The sequence below is a fragment of the Schistocerca nitens genome, chromosome 8, assembly GCF_023898315.1.
Source record: "Schistocerca nitens isolate TAMUIC-IGC-003100 chromosome 8, iqSchNite1.1, whole genome shotgun sequence".
Classification (NCBI taxonomy): domain Eukaryota; kingdom Metazoa; phylum Arthropoda; class Insecta; order Orthoptera; family Acrididae; genus Schistocerca; species Schistocerca nitens.
Genome location: NC_064621.1, coordinates 243,869,501 through 243,894,054, shown reverse-complemented (window position 1 = coordinate 243,894,054; position 24,554 = coordinate 243,869,501). Strand labels below are relative to the sequence as shown.

The window sequence follows — 24,554 nt, the reverse complement described above, 5'->3', positions numbered from 1 at the left end:
TGGGCATCAAACCTGAAAGGTTGTTGTTGTTGTTGTAGTCTTCAGTCCTGAGACTGGTTTGATGCAGCTCTCCATGCAGCTCTCTATCCTGTGCAAACTTCTTCATCTCCCAGTACCTACTGCAACCTACATCCTTCTGAATCTGCTTAGTGTATTCATCTCTTGGTCTCCCCCTACGATTTTTATCCTCCACGCTCCCTCCAATACTAAATTGGTGATCCCTTGATGCCTCAGAACATGTCCTACCAACTGATCCCTTCTTCTGGTCAAGTTGTGCCACAAACTCCTCTTCTCCCCAATCCTATTCAGTACCTCCTCATTAGTTATGTGATCTACCCATCTAATCTTCAGCATTCTTCTGTAGCACCACATTTCGAAAGCTTCTATTATCTTCTTCTCCAAACTATTTACCGTCCATGTTTCCCTTCCATACATGGCTACACTCCATACAAATACTTTCAGAAATGACTTCCTGACACTTAAATCTATATTCGATGTTAACAAATTTCTCTTCTTCAGAAACGCTTTCCTTGCCATTGCCAGTCTACATTTTATATCCTCTCTACTTCGACCATCATCAGTTATTTTGCTCCCCAAATAGCAAAACTCCTTTACTACTTTAAGTGTCTCATTTCCTAATCTAATCCCCTCAGCATCACCCGATTTAATTTGACTACATTCCATTATCCTCGTTTTGCTTTTGTTGATGTTCATCTTATATCCTCCCTTCAAGACACCATCCATTCTGTTCAACTGCTCTTCCAAGTCCTTTGCTGTCTCTGACAGAATTACAATGTCATCGGCAAACCTCAAGGTTTTTATTTCTTCTCCCTGGATTTTAATACCTATTCCGAATTTTTCTTTTGTTTCCTTTACTGCTTGCTCAATATACAGATTGAATAACATCGGGGAGAGGCTACAACCCTGTCTTACTCCCTTCCCAACCACTGCTTCCCTTTCATGTCCCTTGACTCTTATAACTGCCATCTGGTTTCTGTACAAATTGTAAATAGCCTTTTGCTCCCTGTATTTTACCCCTGCCACCTTTAGAATTTGAAAGAGAGTATTCCAGTCAACATTGTCAAAAGCTTTCTCTAAATCTACAAATGCTAGAAACGTAGGTTTGCCTTTCCTTAATCTTTCTTCTAAGATAAGTCGTAACGTCAGTATTGCCTCACGTGTTCCAGTATTTCTACGGAATCCAAACTGATCTTCCCCGAGGTCGGCTTCTACCAGTTTTTCCATTTGTCTGTAAAGAATTCGTGTTAGTATTTTGCAGCTGTGGTTTATTAAACTGATTGTTCGGTAATACTCACATCTGTCAACACCTGCTTTCTTTGGGATTGGAATTATTATATTCTTTTTGAAGTCTGAGGGTATTTCGCCTGTTTCATACATCTTGCTCACCAGATGGTAGAGTTTTGCAGGACTGGCTCTCCCAAGGCCGTCAGTAGTTCCAATGAAAATGTTATTTCGACTCAGGTCTTTCAGTGCTCTGTCAAACTCTTCACGCAGTATCGTATCTCCCATTTCATCTTCATCTACATCCTCTTCCACTTCCATAATATTGTCCTCAAGTGCATCGCCCTTGTATAGACCCTCTGTATACTCCTTCCACCTTTCTGCTTTCCCTTCTTTGCTTAGAACTGGGTTTCCATCTGAGCTCTTGATGTTCATACAAGTGGTTCTCTTATTTCCAAAGGTCTCTTTAATTTTCCTGTAGGCCGTATCTATCTTACCCCTAGTGAGATAAGCCTGTACATCCTTACATTTGTCCTCTAGCCATCCCTGCTTAGCCATTTTGCACTTCCTGTCGATCTCATTTTTGAGACGTTTGTATTCCTTTTTGCCTGCTTCATTTACTGCATTTTTATATTTTCTCCTTTCATCAATTAAATTCAATATTTCTTCTGTTACCCAAGGATTTCTACTAGCCCTCGTCTTTTTACCTACTTGATCCTCTGCTGCCTTCACTACTTCATCCCTTCTTCTTCTACTGTATTTCTTTCCCCCATTCCTGTCAATTGTTCCCTTATGCTCTGCCTGAAACTCTGTACAACCTCTGGTTCTTTCAGTTTATCCAGGTCCCATCTCCTTAAATTCCCACCTTTTTGCAGTTTCTTCAGTTTTAATCTACAGGTCATAACCAATAGATTGTGGTCAGAGTTCACATCTGCCCCTGGAAATGTCTTACAATTTAAAACCTGGTTCCTAAATCTCTGTCTTACCATTATATAATCTATCTGATACCTTTTAGTATCTCCAGGGCTCTTCCATGTATACAACCTTCTATCATGATTCTTAAACCAAGTGTTAGCTATGATTAAGTTGTGCTCTGTGCAAAATTCTACCAGGCGGCTTCCTCTTTCATTTCTTAGCCCCAATCCATATTCACCTACTACGTTTCCTTCTCTCCCTTTTCCTACACTCGAATTCCAGTCACCCATGACTATTAAATTTTCGTCTCCCTTCACTATCTGAATAATTTCTTTTATTTCATCATACATTTCTTCAATTTCTTCGTCATCTGCAGAGCTAGTTGGCATATAAACTTGTACTACTGTAGTAGGTGTGGGCTTCGTATCTATCTTGGCCACAATAATGCGTTCACTAAGCTGTTTGTAGTAGCTTACCCGCGTTCCTATTTTCCTATTCATTATTAAACCTACTCCTGCATTACCCCTATTTGACTTTGCGTTTATAACCCTGTAGTCACCTGACCAGAAGTCTTGTTCCTCCTGCCACCGAAATTCACTAATTCCCACTATATCTAACTTTAACCTATCCATTTCCCTTTTCAAATTTTCTAACCTACCTGCCCGATTAAGGGACCTGACATTCCACGCTCCGATCCGTAGAACGCCAGTTTTCTTTCTCCTGATAACGACATCCTCTTGAGTAGTCCCCGCCCGGAGATCCGAATGGGGGACTATTTTACCTCCAGAATATTTTACCCAAGAGGACGCCATCATCATTTAATCATACAGTAAAGCTGCATGCCCTCGGGAAAAATTACGGCCGTAGTTTCCCCTTGCTTTCAGCCGTTCGCAGTACCAGCACAGCAAGGCCATTTTGGTTATTGTTACAAGGCCAGATCAGTCAATCATCCAGACTGTTGCCCTTGCAACTACTGAAAAGTCTGCTGCCCCTCTTCAGGAACCACACGTTTGTCTGGCCTCTCAACAGATACCCCTCCGTTGTGGTTGTACCTATGGTACGGCTATCTGTATCGCTGAGGCACACAAGCCTCCCCACTAATGGCAACGTCCATGGTTCATGGGGGTTGACTGAAAGGTTAGGATATTAATATGATATTTTACTACTGCACCATTGATTCACCAAACCAGCATCCTGCTTCTTAATGCAATAAAAATAGTCTTATAGTAATTCCCACTACTGATCATGTGAGCAGTTTAGCATTAGTAATAACAGTTGTCAGCTTGTGATAGATACTTTTCCCAATTGTTGTGGAGCTTAAGTTGTTCCATACCCATGAGAATTTGCTTCATGAAAGAATTAGCATAATACAATTTGTGACTGAATGAATTAATCATTTTAATTTTTAGTCTAAGTCCTGACAGTGTTATTTATTTGAGGTGGAGATGAGACCTGGTCATTGGCCTATAAAGTCACCCACCTCAAAAATTAATGGAGAATAATTTCTAAAAAGAATAAAGGTAGTAACAAGATCAGATACAAAATCAACTCACACTTAGTACACATACAGTCAAAACACAGACTGTAACTGGCTGTCTGTAATACAAGTACAGCATGTCATTTTCAGCTTTGTTAAAGGAGAGTTGTGATACATCCTTTTACATACATTGTGCAGGAAATGAACTGAATAAAATGACTTGGTGAATTAAATTTTCATGTTTCTGTGGATCTGTCAGTTTCATGGTATGAATATGAAAATATATAACACATGACTGGAACTTATAAAAATATTCTTTCCTTCTCCCACTAATGACTTCACACACTCTAGAACACTATTTTTTTTCCACAACTCACACTATACATAAAAGTAATCATGACTGTACAATGAGTTCATTCTTCAAAGTCTTGTTCATAATTCTACTTAAGAGATGATACAAGATTCTTAACATTAATTTACCAACACACATTAATTTTATTACTCAAGACGGAAAGTGAAAATAAATAATTTTGAACATCATGCACCTATCTTCTGCATACTTGCTTTATCAGTTAGTAAGCTTAGTAGCTGCTTTAACTGTGGGGAAATTAAGGATGTTGGTAATCCACACATTTGATAGGTTTGTTAATGAAAATTGAATTAAATTTTATTATCTAACGTAAGAACTGCTCATTACTCTTAGCCGCATATAATGTTTATCCAAAGTCTCTCTATTTCCATCAATTAATGAAATGTACAATCAAATTCCTTTCTGTTCATTAGTAAACACACCATTCAGAAAAAAAATAGTAATTCACTTACTTCAAGACTGAACTCTCATAAAGATCTCCTCACTTTTACTCAAATGCATGAAATACGAGTAATATACAGCACAGTGGCACTTGATAAATCTTTGCATTTACACAATAACATGCCTTTTCAGTATGACCCCCACTACTTACTCTCATCCCCTCCCAGCGCGAGACTGCGCGCAATGGTCTCAGTGCACGCAGGGTCCGCATCGAGCGGAATGCAGGAATATCAGCAGCACCGGCCCAAATGGCCGCAAGGTTTATCAGAGAGAGCTATGCCGTGGGAAATTTATGTTAGTGACACATTGCTAAAACACAGACTGCAGAAACATTCACAATTTCTTCTTTAATCCCTTAATTTGCTATGTTATGAAAAATTCATAAATGAGAACAACAGGAAAGCTTTTGTGCCCAAAGACTCAAAACTCTGAGTACACTATTTTTACAATATTGTCCATATTTGTAGTCAATATGTGCCTTTGGGACAAAAAAACCATTGTTCTCATAAACTACAAGTAAACAGATTTCACAGTCCTGAAAATAATACAAATAGTATAGTTTTCTACTTCATGGAAAGTAATATGTCCACATTTGTGCTGACAAGTAATGTAAAACATATTATTGGGAGTGTAAATACTAGTCATTGTTTATCATTATTATTATCATCACATGGCGCTACATAACATCCATAAATAAGTTGTTCATTAATGGACTGTAATGTAGATTACAAAGTTCAGTTTACCAAATGGTGATTTAATTCATGTTCTTATTTGTTAGCAGATCAGCATCAAACAACAAAAATTTTGCTAACATACTATGGGTATCATCAACATTACACAGTTGTGTTTTCCATTATTTCAATACGAACTGTGGTAAAAGGAATGATATTAATATCTTTAGAAACTTGCATAAAATGAGTGGCACATGTGGTAATATTTGAACTCGGTGCATAATTTATTATAAACTATATAGCACTTATGCCAGGAAAGACACGTTCAAACCAAATAAAAAAGATTTATATTGAAACCATGATATAACAACTAACAAAAATATATTCTGTGGCCCATGATTTGACAAACAGTGTATCCAACAAAGTAAACTGAAGTATTAGATTCTATAGCTTTGCAAAAAATTGGTGATTTCACAGAGTATTTGAGGGAGTGAGTGATATGTTATGCATTTATACATGAATGATGATGCACTTTTTCTAATAACATATTTAACAACCATTTAATTTTATGTTACTTCTTATCAAATCAGTATTAATTACTCTAATCTTGTACCATAGGTGTCAGTAGGAATCAAATCATATTATGGTTACATTCCTTACCTTCATACAAATTAATGATCATATAAAGAAAAAAATTTCATTGTAAATACTTTATGAATAAAGGAGATCAGTCACAAGAACCAGAAGCACTGAGTTATTAAGAGGGACACACATTAATGAAAGAAAACTTGCTAGTGCTAGCTAGCATCTTTCTTGAGCTAGAGTACAAACACACCCATCTACCCAGACACGCATGCATGTGTGCATCCCCACCCCTCACACACATGCATGATCGTCCCTATATAGTGCCAGCGGATGTACAATGCCAGGTTTTCAGTCTGATGGATGGACTAATGGGAAGGGGGGTGTTGGGCCTATTCTACAAACAAATTTCTTTTACCGTATCCTCAAACAGCTCCAATCCCCCCACCAGTCCAAGAATCAGCTATGAAGGAGCACTTCCCTCATCAGCCAGTATAATCCAGGACTGGAGCAACTACACCATGTGCTTTGTTAAGGCTTTGATTATCTATCATCATGCCCTGAAATAACGGTCAACCCACCCTAGCCCCTTCCCAACCCACCCCCTAATGTGGTGCTCTGTCACCCAGCCAACCTACACAACGTCCTAGTCCACTCCTATGCCCATCAACATCCTAGTCAATCCCTATGCCCATCCTACTCCTAACCCTTGCCACAGGGAAGACTCAGATGCAAGACCTGCTCAACCCACCACTTGTTACTCTGGCCTTGTCACACACTTATCCTACCCCGTCATAGGCAGGGCCACCTGTAAAACCAGCCATGCAATATACCAATTCTGCTAAAGTCAGTGTATAGCTTTTTATGTTGGTATGACTACCAACCATCTCTCCAATAGAATAATGGCAGCCACCAAACTGTGGCCAAGAACAAAGTTGACCACCAAGTGGAACATCATGCTCAATTTCAATGGATACTTCACAATCTGGGCTAGCTGGATCCTTCTGTCCACCACCAGCTTTTCCAATCTATGGAGATGGTGGTTATCCTTGCAACACATCCTTTGCTCCAATAATCCTTCAGGCTTCAATCACTGTTAACCCACTGACCCCACACCTTCCATCCAACAGTTTCTAAATCATCTGACCCATCACCCCCTCCCAATTCACATCCCTATGTCAGCTTCACTATGCACTGCTTGCCACTGGCTCCAGCACCCATGATTCACATGCCTAGCCCTGCCACCCCTCCTGCCCCCATTCCTAGCCAGCAAACCAGCTTCCTCCCTCTGAGCCTCTAGCTACCCAACCCAACCCCTCTTCATGTCTGTCTGTCTGTCTTACTCTATCTCTCTCTAACCACATCCAACACAATCTCCAACCCACCCTAGCCCACCTGCTGAACAGCAATCCTGGCACTGTATATCCAGCCTGCAATATGTAGGGACACAAGTGTGTGTGTGCATGTGTGTGTGTGTGTGTGTGTGTGTGTGTGTGTGTGTGTGTCTTTGCACTTTTTTGAGAAAGGAATTATTCTGAAAGCTAGCAAGTTTTCTTTCTTTCTTGTGTGTTCTTGTCGATGACTCAACTTTTCTGCTTTTCAGTCAGTGGTACCGCTATACTCCTAAAGCATTTACAGTCTGCCAGAGTTTCCTTACTATAAGAAATTTCTATGTGTCAATTCAGACTTTCTATAAAGTCAAAGCTTTGAAACACAATATAAGCCAAAGACTTCCTGGAAAATCAATGAAAAGACTAGAGCAATGATAAAAATGAAGAAGATGTGGATCATATTTCCTTTCCCCTGGCATATTTATTCATTCACACAACTTGTTCTATAAATAAGACCAGAGTTCCAGACTGACAAAGATGTTTCAACAAGCACACATAGCAAAATTGCTCTGGGCAGTTAATTGCTGTTGGAGACATTGTTATCCTGCCATCGTCAGTTTTATAATCTACATGCTCAGCCAAACTGTGAAGCTCTCATTCATTGCAAAAAACTACTCAAGCTCATTGACAAAATCTACATGCAAGTGATGATCGTACACGCAGTAAGTGGTCAAGGAGAACATTGGATCTCTAATTGTCACAAGCAGCCAAAACTCATCCCTAAAGGGACATTCACAGGGTCACATGAACCAGTTCAGAAAGAGCTGCTTAATGGCATCCACAGCGAGTCATTTTCTACAGACAATGTAAGAGAGGATGCTACTATCAAACTGTCAACAGGATGGCTGACCAAGAAACACTGTCAGTGAGTGTTAGCCATTCTGTGCCATTTTTCACATGCTTTCTAATGAAGAGTGGAGAAAAGACAGTCCAAGTGACTCACAATAAAACATCTTATTAACAGTGAGGTAATCCACCAAGTAGCCAGTGCTCATATAGGGTGACAGATATTACTAACAGCTGAACAAAATCATGAAGAAAGGCATCTATCCATTAACCCACACTGATGACACAATGGACTGCTCGACAGAAATAAAGTATATCTCAACTATGAACTTGCAGACAAGCTACTAACAAATCAAGGTCGATGAGGTTGATCTAGAAAAGACTGCCTTAATAACTTCTGACAGTCTCTAAGAGTTCGGAGTTATGCTGTTTGGAGCATGCAACACTCTAGCCACCTTTGAGGGTATGATGGACAACCTCAATCAACATCTCACACGATCAATGTGTCTTTGCTATCTGGATGACACTATTAGTTCTCTGAAGACATCTGAAGAACATCTAAGCAGCCTGGCAACATTGTTGAAGTTTATTTAGACAACAGGCCTCCACCTGAAACCACAGACTGTCTCTTCGCTCAATAAAAAATAAAATTCTTGGAGCACCTAGTGAATGCTGATGGAGTTCATCCTAATCCAGAGAAAATAAGAGCAGTCAAAGATTTTCTGACTCCTTGGGACATTCGTGATGTGAGTAGCTTTCTCAAAATGCGCTTGTGTTATTGATGATTCATAAAAGACTTCTGGACCAAGGCACATCTCTTGGAAGACCTACTGCTAGTCAGTTATTTTTCCCTCACTCTATTTGCGAGTGGAAAACGAAAAGAAATGACAAGTAGTGCCCACCCAGTTGGCCATGCAGTCTAACGCACGGCTTTCCGGGCGGGAAGGAGTGCCTGGTCCTCGGTACGAATCTGCCCGGCGGACTTGTGTTGAAGTCTGGTGAGCCGGTCAGTCTGTGGATGGTTTTTAGGCGGTTTTCTATCAGCCTCGGCAAATGCGGGCTGGTTCCCCTTATTCCACCTCAGCTACACTATGTCGGCGATTGCTGCACAAACAAGTTCTCCACATTCACATACACCACTATTATTCTACCATGCAAACATAGGGGCTACACTCGTCTGGTGTGAGACATTCCCTGGGAGGGTCCACTGAGGGCCGAACCACACAATAATGCTGGGTTTGGTGTAGGGTGGCAGAGGGCTGAAGTGGACTGCGGTAGTCGTCGTGGGGTTGTGGACCACTGCGGCTGCGGCAGGGACGGAGCCTCTCCACCGTTTCTAGGCCCCGGTTAACATACAATACTATGACAAGTAGTGGTAAGGGGTACTCTCAAGAAGCACCATACAGTGACTTGAGGAGTAGATGTAAATTCAAAGTAGACTGCAGGGAGAGGCAAATTTTTTTCTGAAACAAGATGCAAAAAAGATATTTCTTTTTCCTTAAGGAGATGCTAACATCTTCTCCAGTCCTAAATAGCATGAGAGAATGCCAATATAGCACTTCACACCAACTCTAGAGATTATCAGATAGGTGCTGTTCTAGTACAAATCCAGGAAGGTGCTGAAAAAGTTATAATTTATGCTTCCAGGGAACTCTGCAAATCTGAGATGAACTACTCTACTACTGAGAAAGAGTTCCCTGGAGTTGTCCAGTCATATTTATTTGGCAAACCACTGATCACTGCACAGACCACCAGTCTCTACAATGGCTGATTAGCCTGAATGATCCACTGGGTCAGCTGGCAATACTGGGAATGAGGTTTTTGGAATAAGACATCTGAGTGGCATAAAAAATTGACACACACACATATGGGCATCGACTGCCTTTCAAGGAATTCTGTGGTAGAACATAGTAGCATGGATGAAATCTCAGCCATTATTACATTAAATGACATTGCTGCTGAACTGAGTGAAGATTCAGTATTTTTGAAAACCATAGAGGAACTCACTGAATGAGAATTCAAATTAATAGACACAACACTGCATAAGAGAAACGATGATCCAATGGCGCTGAAATGGTTCCCTGCCATCCCAACTCATCTATGTCCAGCTATCCTGAAGTTTTTCCACAATGCTCCAACAGCTGTTCACCTGGGATCTGTAAAGACTCCACACGGAATCAGCCACAGGTATCAGGGCCAAGCCTCTACCAATCTCCTAGACACTATTTGAGCCTCTGTAAAGCATGCCAATAATTGCTGCAAGTGACACAATTACCTCCATGCCATCTGGTAGCAATTCTGCTTGCAGAAGCACCATTCCACAGAATTGGAATTGATTTCTTGGAAAGGTTCCTAAAGCTGACAAATAGGAATTGATGGATAATAATATGCATTGGCTACCTCACCTGTCACACTGTTACAAAAGGGGAGCTGACTGCTCAAGCTTTGGAAATTGCAAGGTTCCTTGTACTAGACATTATTTGGCAGCATAGAGTATCCTGCATGATGAACACTGGCTGTGGAAAAGTTTTCTAATTGAGGTTACTATCTGAGAGGATTTGATATTGAGATGTCACCCACATTCATATTGAGACATCACCCACAGGATGAGAACTACATGCCAACTACAGGCAAATTGTGTCACAGAACACGAGACATTGGTGGATGTGATCTTGATGTCAGACAGAAAGATTGGTATACAACACTGCCCATCATAACATTTGCAACAGCAAAGCAAGACACTACAAGTTTGACGATATTTTCTGCTCTATGGTAGTGAAGCAAAAATGACAATGGATACACTGTTCCTGGGTCTTCTGGACACTATTGAGGATGAGAAATACCCCACAACCACAACCAATGAAGAAAGACAGTTGGCTTCCATATAGACCTGGATACCCAGGAGAGAGACTGAGAGTGCTATAACACCAAGCACTGGCCAATGAGATACAGACCAGGGAAGCTGGCATGGGTTTTTATGCCTGTGCAGAATATGGGACTGTCAGAAAAGTTACTAAGATGCTACTTTGGGGCACACCATACCCTTCATCATATGAAGAAGAGGATTATGACCTTTCATCAATAAGACTGCATTCTGACCTGAGTGGCCAGCAATAGTGGTCACGTGTGCTTGAAGTGTGCCTGCTTGAGTGAACGTGTGTGTCTTCCTTTCTTTTCTGAAGAAGGCTTTGGCTGAAAGCTCAGTGTGGAGTGGTCTATTCATCCTGTCTGCAACTCAACATGTGAGTAGCAATCTATCCTTTTCAGAATTTTTTATGTGATGATGTTCATTTAAACACAGTGTCAAACTGTCAAAGTTATTGAAATAAAAATGAATACTCTAATTGCTACTCAGGTCATGAAATTCAACATAGTGTCATTAAGTTCAGTTAACTTTTAGGGAACATTCTTTTATTACTATAGAAAAAAATTAATCTCTTGGGTGACCAAGTGAATTTAAGACAAAAATTACAATCTGAAGAACATGCTGTTCCTGAAATAGAAACATCACAAATTACTATTAGATAATAGTTCCACATCTGCTGGATAATTCTTACACTGAAAATACAAATTTCATCAACAAAAGATTATACACAATATTTCAAAAAGGAAAAATGGAGTACTTGGATATATGAGTAGTAACATTTCACAATTCGCAACATCACTGTGATATGTTCCTTCAGGTTCATGTATCATCTAGCTCACTAGAAATATCAGTAAATTACAGGTAGCTTTTCAGTTTATCAATATTTTTTTTAAAACACTTATTGCATTATGTAAAAGAAACACATTTTAGCTATGACCACAAAATTTCACCCATGATTTGTATAATAATACACTGGCCATTACTGATATTTTAATCCAGACAGAAGTATAATATACTAAAATGTTAGTATCATATGGTACAAACAGTCAAAAAATGGGGGGGGGGGGAGGGAGGAGAGGAGGGGGTGGGAGGGGGGGGGGGAAGAGGGGGAGAGGAAAGTGTAACATTCAAAAATTAATGGCTGCAAAGTTCTGGTTAAATGAGTCAAAAAATTTCTTTAACTAACTCATAATTTGCAGACATGTATGTTCTCCAGCTCATCCTACAATGTGACCTAGTTCTGTAACTATTTCTACCAGTTTTTGAAGATACTTTTACAGTTAATAGTGTTTCAACTATTTCCAAAATGTTATTACTTAAGTTATGAAACTGGTGCAATCAGATATGTGTACTTTCTCTCCTTATAACAAATTAAAATACTATATTTGTTTTACTTTGAATGTATCACATTAGTGTAGCTGCAAAGTTTATCTACTGTAAGGCAATTATCACAATAGGTCAACTATGGTTCTCTAGAATATTTCATTACTCATGAAATGCTTTCATTTGAATTTACATTTCATGGAAAGTATCTAACCATAATTAACTTGGTCATATATTTGTTTTTCCTTTTATTAATGAACAAAAACACCATTTTCTATACCATAAAACCAAATAGTTTGTGAAGAGGTTATTAACAATTTATTACAGGTACATGTAGTTATAACTGCAACACTGTTAATGAAACCTATGTTCTAAATGTTTAATGTTTTTATTGCTATTCCATTTTATACAGAAATTTCTTACCATCACAATGATGAAATCTAGCCAGCACCAGGCATTTGTAAAATATTTTCTAAAACCCAAGGCCAGCCATTTAATTAACATCTCAAGGAAGAAAATAACAGTGAATATTCGATCCATATAGTACAAAATATCTTGAAGAATGGGCCTCTGTTGTAAATGGACATCTTCCAATGCCTTAAACAAACAGAAACCTTATTTTAGACTTAAATATAGCTTTTTAATAAATTGTATTAAATGACTGTTTTCCTTTCCCTGAAACACGCATTCAAAAAAGGTGTAAACATAATTATTCACTTAACAAGACAAGAATGGTAATTGTCAATGGTTATTTGATTTGTAAGGTTCACTTAGAAAAAATTACAAAGGAAGCAAAAAGCTAATTATTAAATTAAATATACTCCTCTGGAAAAGTACACTATTTTGCTCACGTGTTGCCCCACACTTGGGGCGGGGGAGTAAATTTTTAGAGTTTCTAAGAGCTGGTTATGAGATAAATTGCTATTAACTACTAGTTCTTAAAATGGAGAGTCTATGTGTACTCTAATACCGAGTGATTCAAAAAGAAAGAACATATTTCAACTGTTTATTACAGACAAACTATAAAAGACAGGAACTCGCACGTGTCACTGGATAGAGGAAATTTCAAAGCTTTCACACAGCTGTGCTGTTGTTTGTTTGTAGCAATATAGTGACAACATCACAAGATGAATGATTTTGTGTGTTGGACCAAAAGTTCTTGTTTATTGCTTTTGAACTTGCAGGTCACCAGACCTCACACCTTGTCATTTTCTTTCTGTGGGGGTACACAAAAGATAGAATATTTGTCCCACAAAGGACAGCTACTCTTCAAGAGCTGAGGAATCAAACTGTTGAAGTTGTTGATACAGTAAACAGGGGCCAATTGATTCATGTGTAGAATGAAACTGACTACCTTTTCAATTTTTCTTGAGTAACACATGATGCTCATGTTGAGTGTATGGTATAGCATTTGAGCGAACATAAAACTTTAAACCTCCCTCTATCCAGTGAGAACTGAAATCTGTCCTTTCTTTTTGAATCACCCTGTACATAATCTTTGCATCAGCCTGTGAACAGAAATCACATGTGTAGTCAACACACTGCACTCCTCACAGAAGGATCTGATTATGACCATGTACAAAAATTATTAACTATAGCAGAACAGTATATACCACTGACCGTATACTGCATATTACCAGTGAAGGCAGTTAATGCTGTACAAATGTATCATCTTCAATTATTTCATTTATATATATATATATATATATATATATATATATGAACATTGTCAGTTCCATTACTTTATCCTCCCATCTTAATTTCAGTTATATGCAACAGTGTTTATTTCATCTGACTTTACAGTATAAACATTGATATATGGGCTGCTACAAATAATTTTAGATACATTGCATTGCATTATGCCATCTTTTGGTTCACCACATGTTGTTTCACATGGATGTTTAAATGGCATTTTCAAACAATGGAAAATCCAGGCTAGAATAATGACAATATTATCAAAAGTATAGCTACTCACCATATAGCAGACAACAAAAAAAGAGTGTCAAACAAGTTATCTTACAGCTAAAAAGGCCTTCATCGGAATTAGACAAACACAAACACACACACACACACACACACACACACACAGAGAGAGAGAGAGAGAGAGAGAGAGAGAGAGAGAGAGACCACACATACAAAGCCAGACCAGAGAATCTTTTTGTTGTGCCTATCTGTGACTCAGCATCTCTGCTATATGATGAGTAGCAATCTATCCTTTTCATAATATTTAAATTGTAAATATATGTTATGTGTTTGATATGTTTCTATATGTGAGACCTTAAATTCAGATGACAGAAACTGATAGTTAAGAAAGATTTATTTCATCAGCAGCTCTTGACAGTTCTGAAATAGGACCCCTTTCATTTACCCTCATTTTTATTTTATTTATTTTTTTAAACTGCAGTCTCACTACTACAAAAATTAACTTGCATTGTCCAGAGCATCTGGCAACAGGGCAAACCCACGGCCAATCAGAGCACGTGGCGCCAAGTTTCTGTCGTTTAAAAATGGTGCGTTGTTGACCTACACAACATTGATAATTTTGTTTACCCACAATGCCTGCCCAAATGTTGAGTGAAAATCGTTCCTGGTGTCCGTGGACATATGTGATGTGACGACTACCCCTTGCCCAGTTATGAACGTTTTGAGTGCTGTAAAGGCCATCCTGATGGAAGGTGCACTTGTCGGTAAACAACACAACGGCGGGGAATTTGGGATCTCGTGCAACACATTGCAGAAACTACTGGCAAAATCCTAGCCTGTGTTCATAGTCTACCACAGGATTTAGGTCTTGGGCAGGGTGGAAACTAGATGGATGCTAGCCACCATCCCTCGAAACCTCCCAGACTAACCGATGAGTGACCCCCATGTCGTGTCCAACCGCTCCAGTACTTGTCATATGTGCTTCCTTGAAGCCTCAAGAACAGTCTCTTCAAATCCTGTCATGTTCGAGGTCTTCCAGCATCACCATGATATCCTGCTAATGAGCCTGTTTTGCCAAGTCGCCAGTGAATTGCTGTAAACATTTGCCAGTGTGGCTGGCGTCTTGCTGGGTATTGTTTCTCGTACAACCGTCGAGCTTCATGCGCATTACCATCAACTAATCCATAAACAAAAACCATATCTCGTTGTTCTTCAAATGAATACTATGGTGCCATACTTATAGTATGACTAAATTGCAGGTGATAACATGTGTGAATGCCTCTGACGTGAGGTCGAGACAAACAGCATGACCTATGTAACACATGTGCATATCACATTGGGACAGTGACGGAGCAAGGGACATTTGTATGTGTGAACTGACAACTCTAGTGCTGCCCATCAACCAACAAATGGCAACAGGGAATTCCCACTGCCAATCCAAGCACATGGTGCCAGATTTCCGTAGTTTAAAAATGGTGCGTTATTGACCTACACAACATTAGTAATCTTGGTTCCTACTGGTATCAGCTGTCCAGGGTTAAAATTTCATGGCACAATTTTTTTCCACCCTGTATATTATCTGCATTTATCATAAATTAACTCTATTTTTAAGTTTTAAATTTGCAAGAAACTATAAATAACATCAAAATGTTTCAGGAAACTAGAAATTTTTACCACAGGTTTTTGTGTTACCTGCATAGAAATCTTGTTTTGTGTATTAGCTTCAATTCTCATAGGGAACTGGCAACTCTTTAGCTCCACAGATTAAAAGATAATCAGTGGGCTTGATTTAAAGTTATTATGTTCACTGCCTTGTAATACATTGCACCAGCCAAAACGGAGCCCCACTGTGAATGCTGTTCTTGAATGTGGGATGAATTGGCTGACGTTTGTAAGCAGCTGAAAATTGCTCTGACTACTGTGAAACTATTGCCAGTTGTTGCAAATCTGTGTGCTGAAAGAGCTCCCAAGAGTCTTGTACCTATGATATTAGTAGCTGAGGTACCACAAGTACTATCCTCTCCTGGGGATCCTGTCTCTTCTGCAGAAAGTAGAGGATCTGTCATTACTCATCTACTTGACTGTATCATGTCAATGGTAGAACTAAGCATTCCATACAGGGTGGATGGGGACCAGGGAGGCCTCAGGATGTTGGACTGATCCTACCCCCTAACCAACAAGTTCAAGGTGCCATCTTTCACTGAAACTGAAACTGAGCTGGTGGGACTCACTTCACCTGTTTTGGTGAAACCTGTTTTGTCCAGTGTCAAGAGGAGGCAAATGCAAAGGAGTAGAGGTCTATTAATAGTTGGCAGCTCAAATGTATGGCGAATGATGGTACTCCTCAGGGAAATGGCAGCAAGGGACAAGAAAGGCAACAGATGCACTCGGTGTGTATGCCTGGTGGCTCATTCACCATGTTGAACATGTTCTTCCAGCAGCCACTCAGGAAACAAGAGTGCAACCAACTGCAGATTGTGGTTGATGTTGCGCTCAGATGTGATACTTGAGTCATTCTGGCAAGTGGTTGAGAAGACCCGTCTTGTGCATGGAATTTCAATAAAGCTCACAATTTGCAGGACTGTCCCCAGAACTGATCATACACCTTTGGTTCTGAGTTGACTGGAAGGACTGAACCAAAGACTTTGAAGGTTCTGTTACAAGCTAAGTTGTGACTTCCTGGACATGGACCGTGGCGTTGAGACCTGTAGGGTCCTCTAGAAGGATCAGCTGTGCACTACACATCAGAGGCTGCTACTCAGGTAGCTGACTGTGTATGGAGTGCACACAAGGGCTTTTACATTAGTCAACTCACAATCCAATCCAGATAACAATATGTAGTGTCACGGAATAGTAAAGAGTTGGAAACATGGAATATTGTCAAAGTTTCATTGCCTATGCCGAGAGCCAGAGGCAGTATGTTAGCCAAGAGGTAAGAGGATTGCATATATATCGGAATGTGTCATAATGCAAGGGCAACGGCCTGGTTACACACAACAGGCGAGAGAGAATTGCTTAGCACGCGGGTTTGTGTTAGACGGAGACTTTCGTAGAGAGCAAGACAGAGGACAGAGGTATAGCGGCAGCTGTACTGCATTTCACAACTTTGCATAAGTCTGCCGTAACAACACATAACTCTGTCACAAGAACACTTAAGGGGTGAGTACGACAGATGAATCAGCAGTATAAGTGGAACGAATGCGTTCATTACAAACGAGCATGACATCAGGACGTCGCTCGTGCTTCCTTTAAATACGCCAACTTTGATAGAAACAAGGCACTCGCAGTTAGACTTGCAGTTAGATGTGTACTGGGTCGCTGCATAGCGCTCAGCTTGGTGATCGACATGTTAATCTTTATTAAGGAGATGTTGCAGTAAGGGCGGCCCATCCAGCCACAGATGTGACTGGATAGTACCAGCTCCGGTCCTCTCTGCTGCCACTGTCAATCATCAACCCAGGATTAGCAGACATTGCAAGAGACTCGCTCGCCGCCAATGCTGACCACATCAGTGAGCCGTCGTCGAGATCGTGCGGGGCCTAGGCCCTGTGCATCCGCCGTCACAACTGGGTGAGCCGACGATGCTGGGGGACTGCAGCCCGTTCTGCCTGTCCATTGCGGACGAGCCACCAGGAGGAGCAGGGAAGAAGACAGGGTGGGATAGAGTACACTCTGGACTACGAGAACGCCTCTCGTGTCGACAGCGCCAGGACTCCAACCCGGAGCCTCCTACGCGCAGCGGCTTGCTATCCGCAGCCGAGCCAGCCAGCCAGCCGGGCACCACCACTCACACGTGGCCGAAGTACGAAGAAAGGACATTCCTTCGCTACATCACAGCACGCAGCGGCACGATAGCAAGACTGTGCGGCCCAGAGCTGGTGTCATCGCTACGAGGACTCGGGAAGGTTGTTGATATCCCCAAGCCACATTGTACTCGGAAGGAATAAAGGTGTTATGAATTAATAACGTTTTTTTGGCGTTTATGACGTGTCCACAGTTATTTCCTAACATCCTGACAACTGGAGAGGTCACCGCTCGGCCTCCAGTCCACCGTAGGCGACCGGGACCACCGGGGCGCTTACAAATAGCTGTACGAAACCCAGAAATATCAGTGTATGATCAAAAGTAATGCCTTCCACAGATGAGAGTATTAAAATCCTAATGGTAAATTGTCCAAGCAATCACAACAAAGTGCCAGAGTTTGACGTGCTCGTGAAAAGCAGTGTAGCTCTAATTCTAGGTACAGAAAGCTGGTTGAAACCTGAAATTCATAGCAGTGAGATTTTAGGGGAAAATGTAAGTGTATATTGAAAGGATAGGCAAATGCTGTATTTGTTGCAGAAGACAAGAAACTCAAATCCATCCAGATAGAAACTGAAGCTGTATGTGAGATTGTTTGGTCAAGACTCAGTATCAGGGGTGGGCATAAAATGATAATTTGCTCCTTCTATCACCAACATGACTCCTCTCCAGATATAACTAAAAACTTTAGAGAAAAGCTCAGTTATACTGTAATCATTAATGGAGACTTAAATCATCCAACAATTAATTGAGAAAATTATAGTTTTTTTAGTGTTGGGCACGATATGACATCCTGTGAAACATTACTACATAACTTCCCTGAAAACTACCTAGAACAGATAGTTAGGAACCCCATTCACGACGGAAATAGTATCATATCTCAATGAGGAACTCAAAACTTTCAGCACCAAGCAGGAGCATGTAGAGGCGGAGCTATGGCTCAAGTTTAAAAGAATAATGAAGACGCACTGGACAGATATATAGAACAGTTCATAATGGGAGGGAACCTCCATGGTATATAGATACTATAAAGAAACAGAGATTACTGCATAACAGTCAATCAGTCTTTCCTTCTCATCCTGTATGGTTACCATGCGAGGTGGCACAGTGGTTAGCACACTGGACTTGCATTCGAGAGGACGATGGTTTAATCCTGCAGCCTGCCATCCTGATTTAGGTTTTACGTTATTTCCCTAAATTGCTCCAGGCAAATGCCGGGAAGGTTTCTTTGACAGGGCATGGTCGACTTCCTTCTCCGTCCTTCCCTAATCTGATGAGAACGATGACCTCACTGGCTGGTCTCCTCCCCCAAAACAACCCCTGTATGCTATGTCTCACCTGACCTACAGTTCTGGGTGACTTTCTTAAAATCTACCCCTTTTCCTAGACCTCTCCAGTCATTTTCTTTCACCCTTCTTCCTTCCCCTTCAACCCTTCTGCCTGAAGAAGGGGCCACTGGCTCCAAAAGCTTGCCAATCACAACAATCTTTTATATGTGTGTTCTGCCACCACTTAGTGACTAGACGTTTTATCTATCCAATTAAATACTTTATAAAAGCTCTTATACAATGGCAATGAAGACATTGATTGCATACAAATGTTTAAGGAAGGATAAATAATAAATAAATGATCAATTAAATTATTACACATACCAATGCTAGACTGCTGAGCAGAATCATAGTGATGACAGCTGTCTCAAAATATTTGTTCTCAATTAGCTGGAAGGTCTTCAAACGAAGGTTTGCCCAACCTTGCCAAAATGGTGCATCATCGTCACCGGCAAGGAATGGGAAACGCTTATAACAAGGCTCTGGAAAACAGTCGGACGGGTATTCTTGCCCTGCTGCATCTTCTGAGCCAGCTTCGAGTGCCATATCTTCTTCCAGAAGACCTTCTTCCCCTTCACCTTCTTCTTCAAGATCTAAAAGTAAAACATATTCATTACAACTGAGTTCTGTAAATGAAACTTTTAAGCTTGTGGCACCTATGGAATTGGGGGAGTGAAAAGAGCTACAGAAAAGGTTTACAGAAATATTAGTATACATTGTCACTATCATGATATTTAACAGATTTGTGTAAAATTATAGAACCCATTACTACAGTAAATAGTTTACACATACAATGGTAACTATTAAAAGAAAATAAAAGAGACAGATTGCTACTCACCACATACAGGAGGCCTTGAGTCATCAAAAGACCACTGCAACTCAATGCCCCCTCAGTGTGATGAGTAGCAATAAATCCTTTTTATTTTGTTGTTATTCCATCAGGGACTTCCCATTGTTTAACTATTAGAACAACTGTATTTGTGTAGTGCAGAACAAAAGCATTTGTTCTCATTTATTTTTATGGAAATTGCCATCAAATAATATCTTCCACAAAATCTGCTGCTTTCAGAAAAACTAATGACTGTTCCCCAGAATGGAGCTCTATATTGAATTTTAGATGAGAATACACAGTCGATGTAAAAAACTATGTCCATCTCATATACTGTGACTCTGTGTTCACAGTCTACAAGTTAACAGACATGCTGGTGAGATGTCACTGTGGAAGAATTATTGAAAGTTTAAGTTCAGCATTTGGTTGTGCAGGGCAAGAAAGGGCAGGGCAACTGTGGCTGGTGGCAAGCCACAAGCAGAAGTGATCCACAACATTAAATGATGGTTTTCCTAGGATCTTGGAGAGGAGTTGTTGGTTAGAGTTTTTGATGGTAAGGATGAATTCAACTGATATGAGAAAAGTGGCAGATTCTGCAATATAGCAGATAGTGCGACTAAATAATACTTCGAAAAACAAAGATGATGTGACTTACCATACGAAAGAGCTGGCAGGTCGATAGACACACAAACAAACACAAACATACACACAAAATTCAAGCTTTCGCAACCAACGGTTGCTTCGTGTATGTTTGTGTTTGTGTTTGTTTGTGTGTCTATCGACCTGCCAGCGCTTTCGTATGGTAAGTCACGTCATCTTTGTTTTTAGATATATTTTTCCCACGTGGAATGTTTCCCTCAATTATATAAATAATACTTCGAAATTACAGTGCAACTCACAGATTCATCACACCGCAAAATCAATCCCATCAGCATAATCTTGGCACTGAGGTGCATGTACTGAAACTTTAATGTCAAGTGTAATTAAAAACTGCAGGAGTTACATCAAAACTATAAACAAATAATATTACACAACCATTCTAAATTAATAACTCGTAATAGCCAAGAATGCTAGCTACCATCACTGAAAGGCACACATCCATACATATTTTATTTATTGAATTCTACAATGTTTTATGTCTTCTTAATCATGCACGTGTATCAGAATGTTGTATTCTTCAAACTTGTGCACGAAATGAACACAGCATAACATCCCTTGCATCTTTTCCTATTTGACCAAATATCACATCTATAGTTTATCAAGAAACTTCTATTTAGCAGATCAAATGTTATTTAATCTATAATAAAGACACTAATCATTTGAAAGCAGTATCATGTACATAAAAACTAAAACAACTGTTGATTAGAGCACCAAGACACACCTATATTGAGTAGACCATTTTTACTGTTTATCGTATATTAATAACAATTTCTTTATCATCAATATTGAGAATGTGTGTGCAAATTTCAAGGATTAATTAATTGCATATAAAATATTAGATATAAGACAGTGTATGGTCTGAGAGGAACGAGCAGACAAAGATCCTTTTTTTAACATTTGTCTTTTGTTTGTGAATTGTATGTGCAGTATTTTAAATTGTGGTCCATTTTAGGCATTTTTGTGATCATTGTAAAATTTGGCAAGGATACCGAGTGCTTACAAGGGAGCTCGAATGGCCACTCTGATGCCTTCTGTTCAAGCAGTCATGATGCATTGAGCTGTCATTCTGTTCCAGGTGGGCGTAGAGATAACTTATCTGTTGAAGAGCTGTTGTGTGGATAGAACTGGTAAAAAAATAAATTTTCTGAGGCAACTGGCCAAGCAAATTCCTGAAAATCTGTTCATTCTTACAACAATTATGAGCTGAAAGGGTATTACAATCTGAGAGCCAGTTGGGTCTCAAATATTTCATTAATGTTAGGCAATAAGCAGTATTAACCTCTGAATTATTTTGGATGAAATTTTGGAATTATTACTGGTTCTATTAATGATTATGCAAGTTTAGCTGTGTTAATCATTATACTGAATTTTGTCCATTTGTGAGCTGGCAATTATTTAGTGTGCAGCTTAGTAGAAAAGAACTTGGTATTTCAAAAACCATTAATGTTTAGTTGGTATAGGAGAATCTGGTACTACTTACTAGTAGATATACAAGTATGTAACATTTACTGCAACTGATTATAATTGTTAATTTATTTCATGCTTATACACATATTAGTAGGGCCATTTTTTAATTGCCGTATTTACTTGAATCTGAGCTGCACTCGCACCTAAGTCGCACCTGAAAAATGAGACTCGAAATGGAGGAAATAAAAATTTTCCCGAATCTAAGCCGCACCTGAAATTTGAGACTCAAAATTCATGGGGAGAGCAAAGTTTTAGACCGCACTTCCAAATCGAAACAAAGTTGGTCCATTGTAACATGAGACACAATTGGGGTCGAATGGATGAAGATACAACTACAGTAGTTTGGTCCGAATCGTAAGCTTAAGAGTTAAGCTTTACCAAGTAGCCATTGCTATGTGTCAGGCGCTCCGTCTGTATTTAAACGGGGACTCTTCCTTTTTCACTTGCTTCGTCTGGTTTGAATTGATTGCTTATTTTGCTTAGATCTGACAAGTGCCGTTCTCTTTGCGGAAAATGCATTATTGTAGTGTGTCATGCATTGTTTGTCGAATTCTGACAATAAGTGTTCACGACCTGTTGCCGATCACGGCTTTTGTGCGCGCTACCGCGGCTTTTAAAAAAAAAAAAAAAAAAAAAAAAAAAAAAAAAAGAGAGAGAGAGAGAGAGAGAGAGAGAGAGAGAGAGAGAGAGAGGGATTGTCTCATTAGCAAAACAATGGCAAGGGACTACTATTTGTTGTCAATTACACTGCTGCTTTCTTTGATAATGACCAACAAGAATCAAATAATAGACTGCGTATGATAGATGTTCTGAACGAGAGTTTAGCGAAAATTTTTGTCCGTTTGAAAATCTTTGCACACGCCTCTTCAGTACATTCTATTCTGCACAGAAATTAGATTAATCTTAGATTTAAAAATCAAGTCAGTTGCCGTGCTTCATTTCTGACTGTATCACTATTCAGCATAAGAATAATATGAATATAAACATGACACGATACGTATATTCTTCCGCGTTTGCTGTTGTCTCACTCCAGTTTCGTAGTTCATTAAGCAGACAGGATTTAAATGAGATAGCAGCAAACACGAAAGAATACATGGCATAATGTTTACATTCTTCTACCTTTTCTTTTAATTTATTTACTGACGCAGAGGTTCTGGCACCAGTATATATCTGCTAAGCATGCCTGTGTAGCGCTACATATATTCGATGGCAGAAGTTACTCGATTCTAATTTCTAAGCCATAGGCGGATTTTGGATTACAAAAACCGGAAAAAAAGTGCGGCTTATATTCGAATAAATACGGTAGTCGTGTTTTTACTGGTTTAATAAATCATCAGATTATTAAGTCTAAACAGTTATTTCAAAGAATACAACAATTTTCACACTTTTTTAAAAATTTTTCATTTAACTTTGCGTACTTGCCAAAACTTACATAATTTATACTGTATGATCATGAATTAAAAGTAGATTGGCACATTAAAGATGCAGCAAATAGAAATACGAGGTGCATTCAAGTTCTAAGGCCTCCGATTTTTTTTCTAATTAACTACTCACCCGAAATCGATGAAACTGGCATTACTTATCGACGTAATCACCCTGCAGACGTACACATTTTTCACAACGCTGACGCCATGATTCCATGGCAGTGGCGAAGGCTTCTTTAGGAGTCTGTTTTGACCACTGGAAAATCGCTGAGGCAATAGCAGCACGGCTGGTGAATGTGCGGCCATGGAGAGTGTCTTTCATTGTTGGAAAAAGCCAAAAGTTACTAGGAGCCAGGTCAGGTGAGTAGGGAGCATGAGGAATCACTTCAAAGTTGTTATCACGAAGAAACTGTTGCGTAACGTTAGCTCAATGTGCGGGTGCATTGTCTTGGTGAAACAGCACACGCGCAGCCCTTCCCGGACGTTTTTGTTGAAGTGCAGGAAGGAATTTGTTCTTCAAAACATTTTCGTAGGATGCACCTGTTACTGTAGTGTCCTTTGGAACGCAATGGGTAAGGATTACGCCCTCGCTGTCCGAGAAAATGGACACCATCATTTTTTCAGCACTGGCGGTTACCCGAAATTTTTTTGGTGGCGGTGAATCTGTGTGCTTCCATTGAGCTGACTGGCGCTTTGTTTCTTGATTGAAAAATGGCATCCATGTCTCATCCATTGTCACAACCGACGAAAAGAAAGTCCCATTCATGCTGTAGTTGCGCGTCAACATTGCTTGGCAACATGCCACACGGGCAGCCATGTGGTCGTCCGTCAGCATTCGTGGCACCCACCTGGATGACATTTTTCGCATTTTCAGGTCGTCATGCAGGATTGTGTGCACAGAACCCACAGAAATGCCAACTCTGGAGACGATCTGTTCAACAGTCATTCGGCGATCCCCCAAAACAATTCTCTCCACTTTCTCAATCATGTTGTCAGACCGGCTTGTGCGAGCCCGAGGTTGTTTCGGTTTGTTGTCACACGATGTTCTGCCTTCATTA

General features: G+C 39.9%; 1 protein-coding gene across 1 annotated transcript in view; it reads right to left on the bottom strand.

The window, feature by feature from the left end:
- The window catches only part of LOC126199501 (sodium channel protein para-like), a 416,386-nt gene that overhangs the window by 211,303 nt on the left and 180,529 nt on the right, over nt 1-24,554 (bottom strand). Inside the window, exons 14-15 of the mRNA XM_049936424.1 lie at nt 19,441-19,709; nt 12,488-12,661 (exon numbers count right to left, since the gene is read on the bottom strand). Of these exons, the coding sequence (XP_049792381.1) occupies nt 12,488-12,661; nt 19,441-19,709 (443 nt within the window). The remainder of the gene's footprint in view (nt 1-12,487; nt 12,662-19,440; nt 19,710-24,554) is intronic.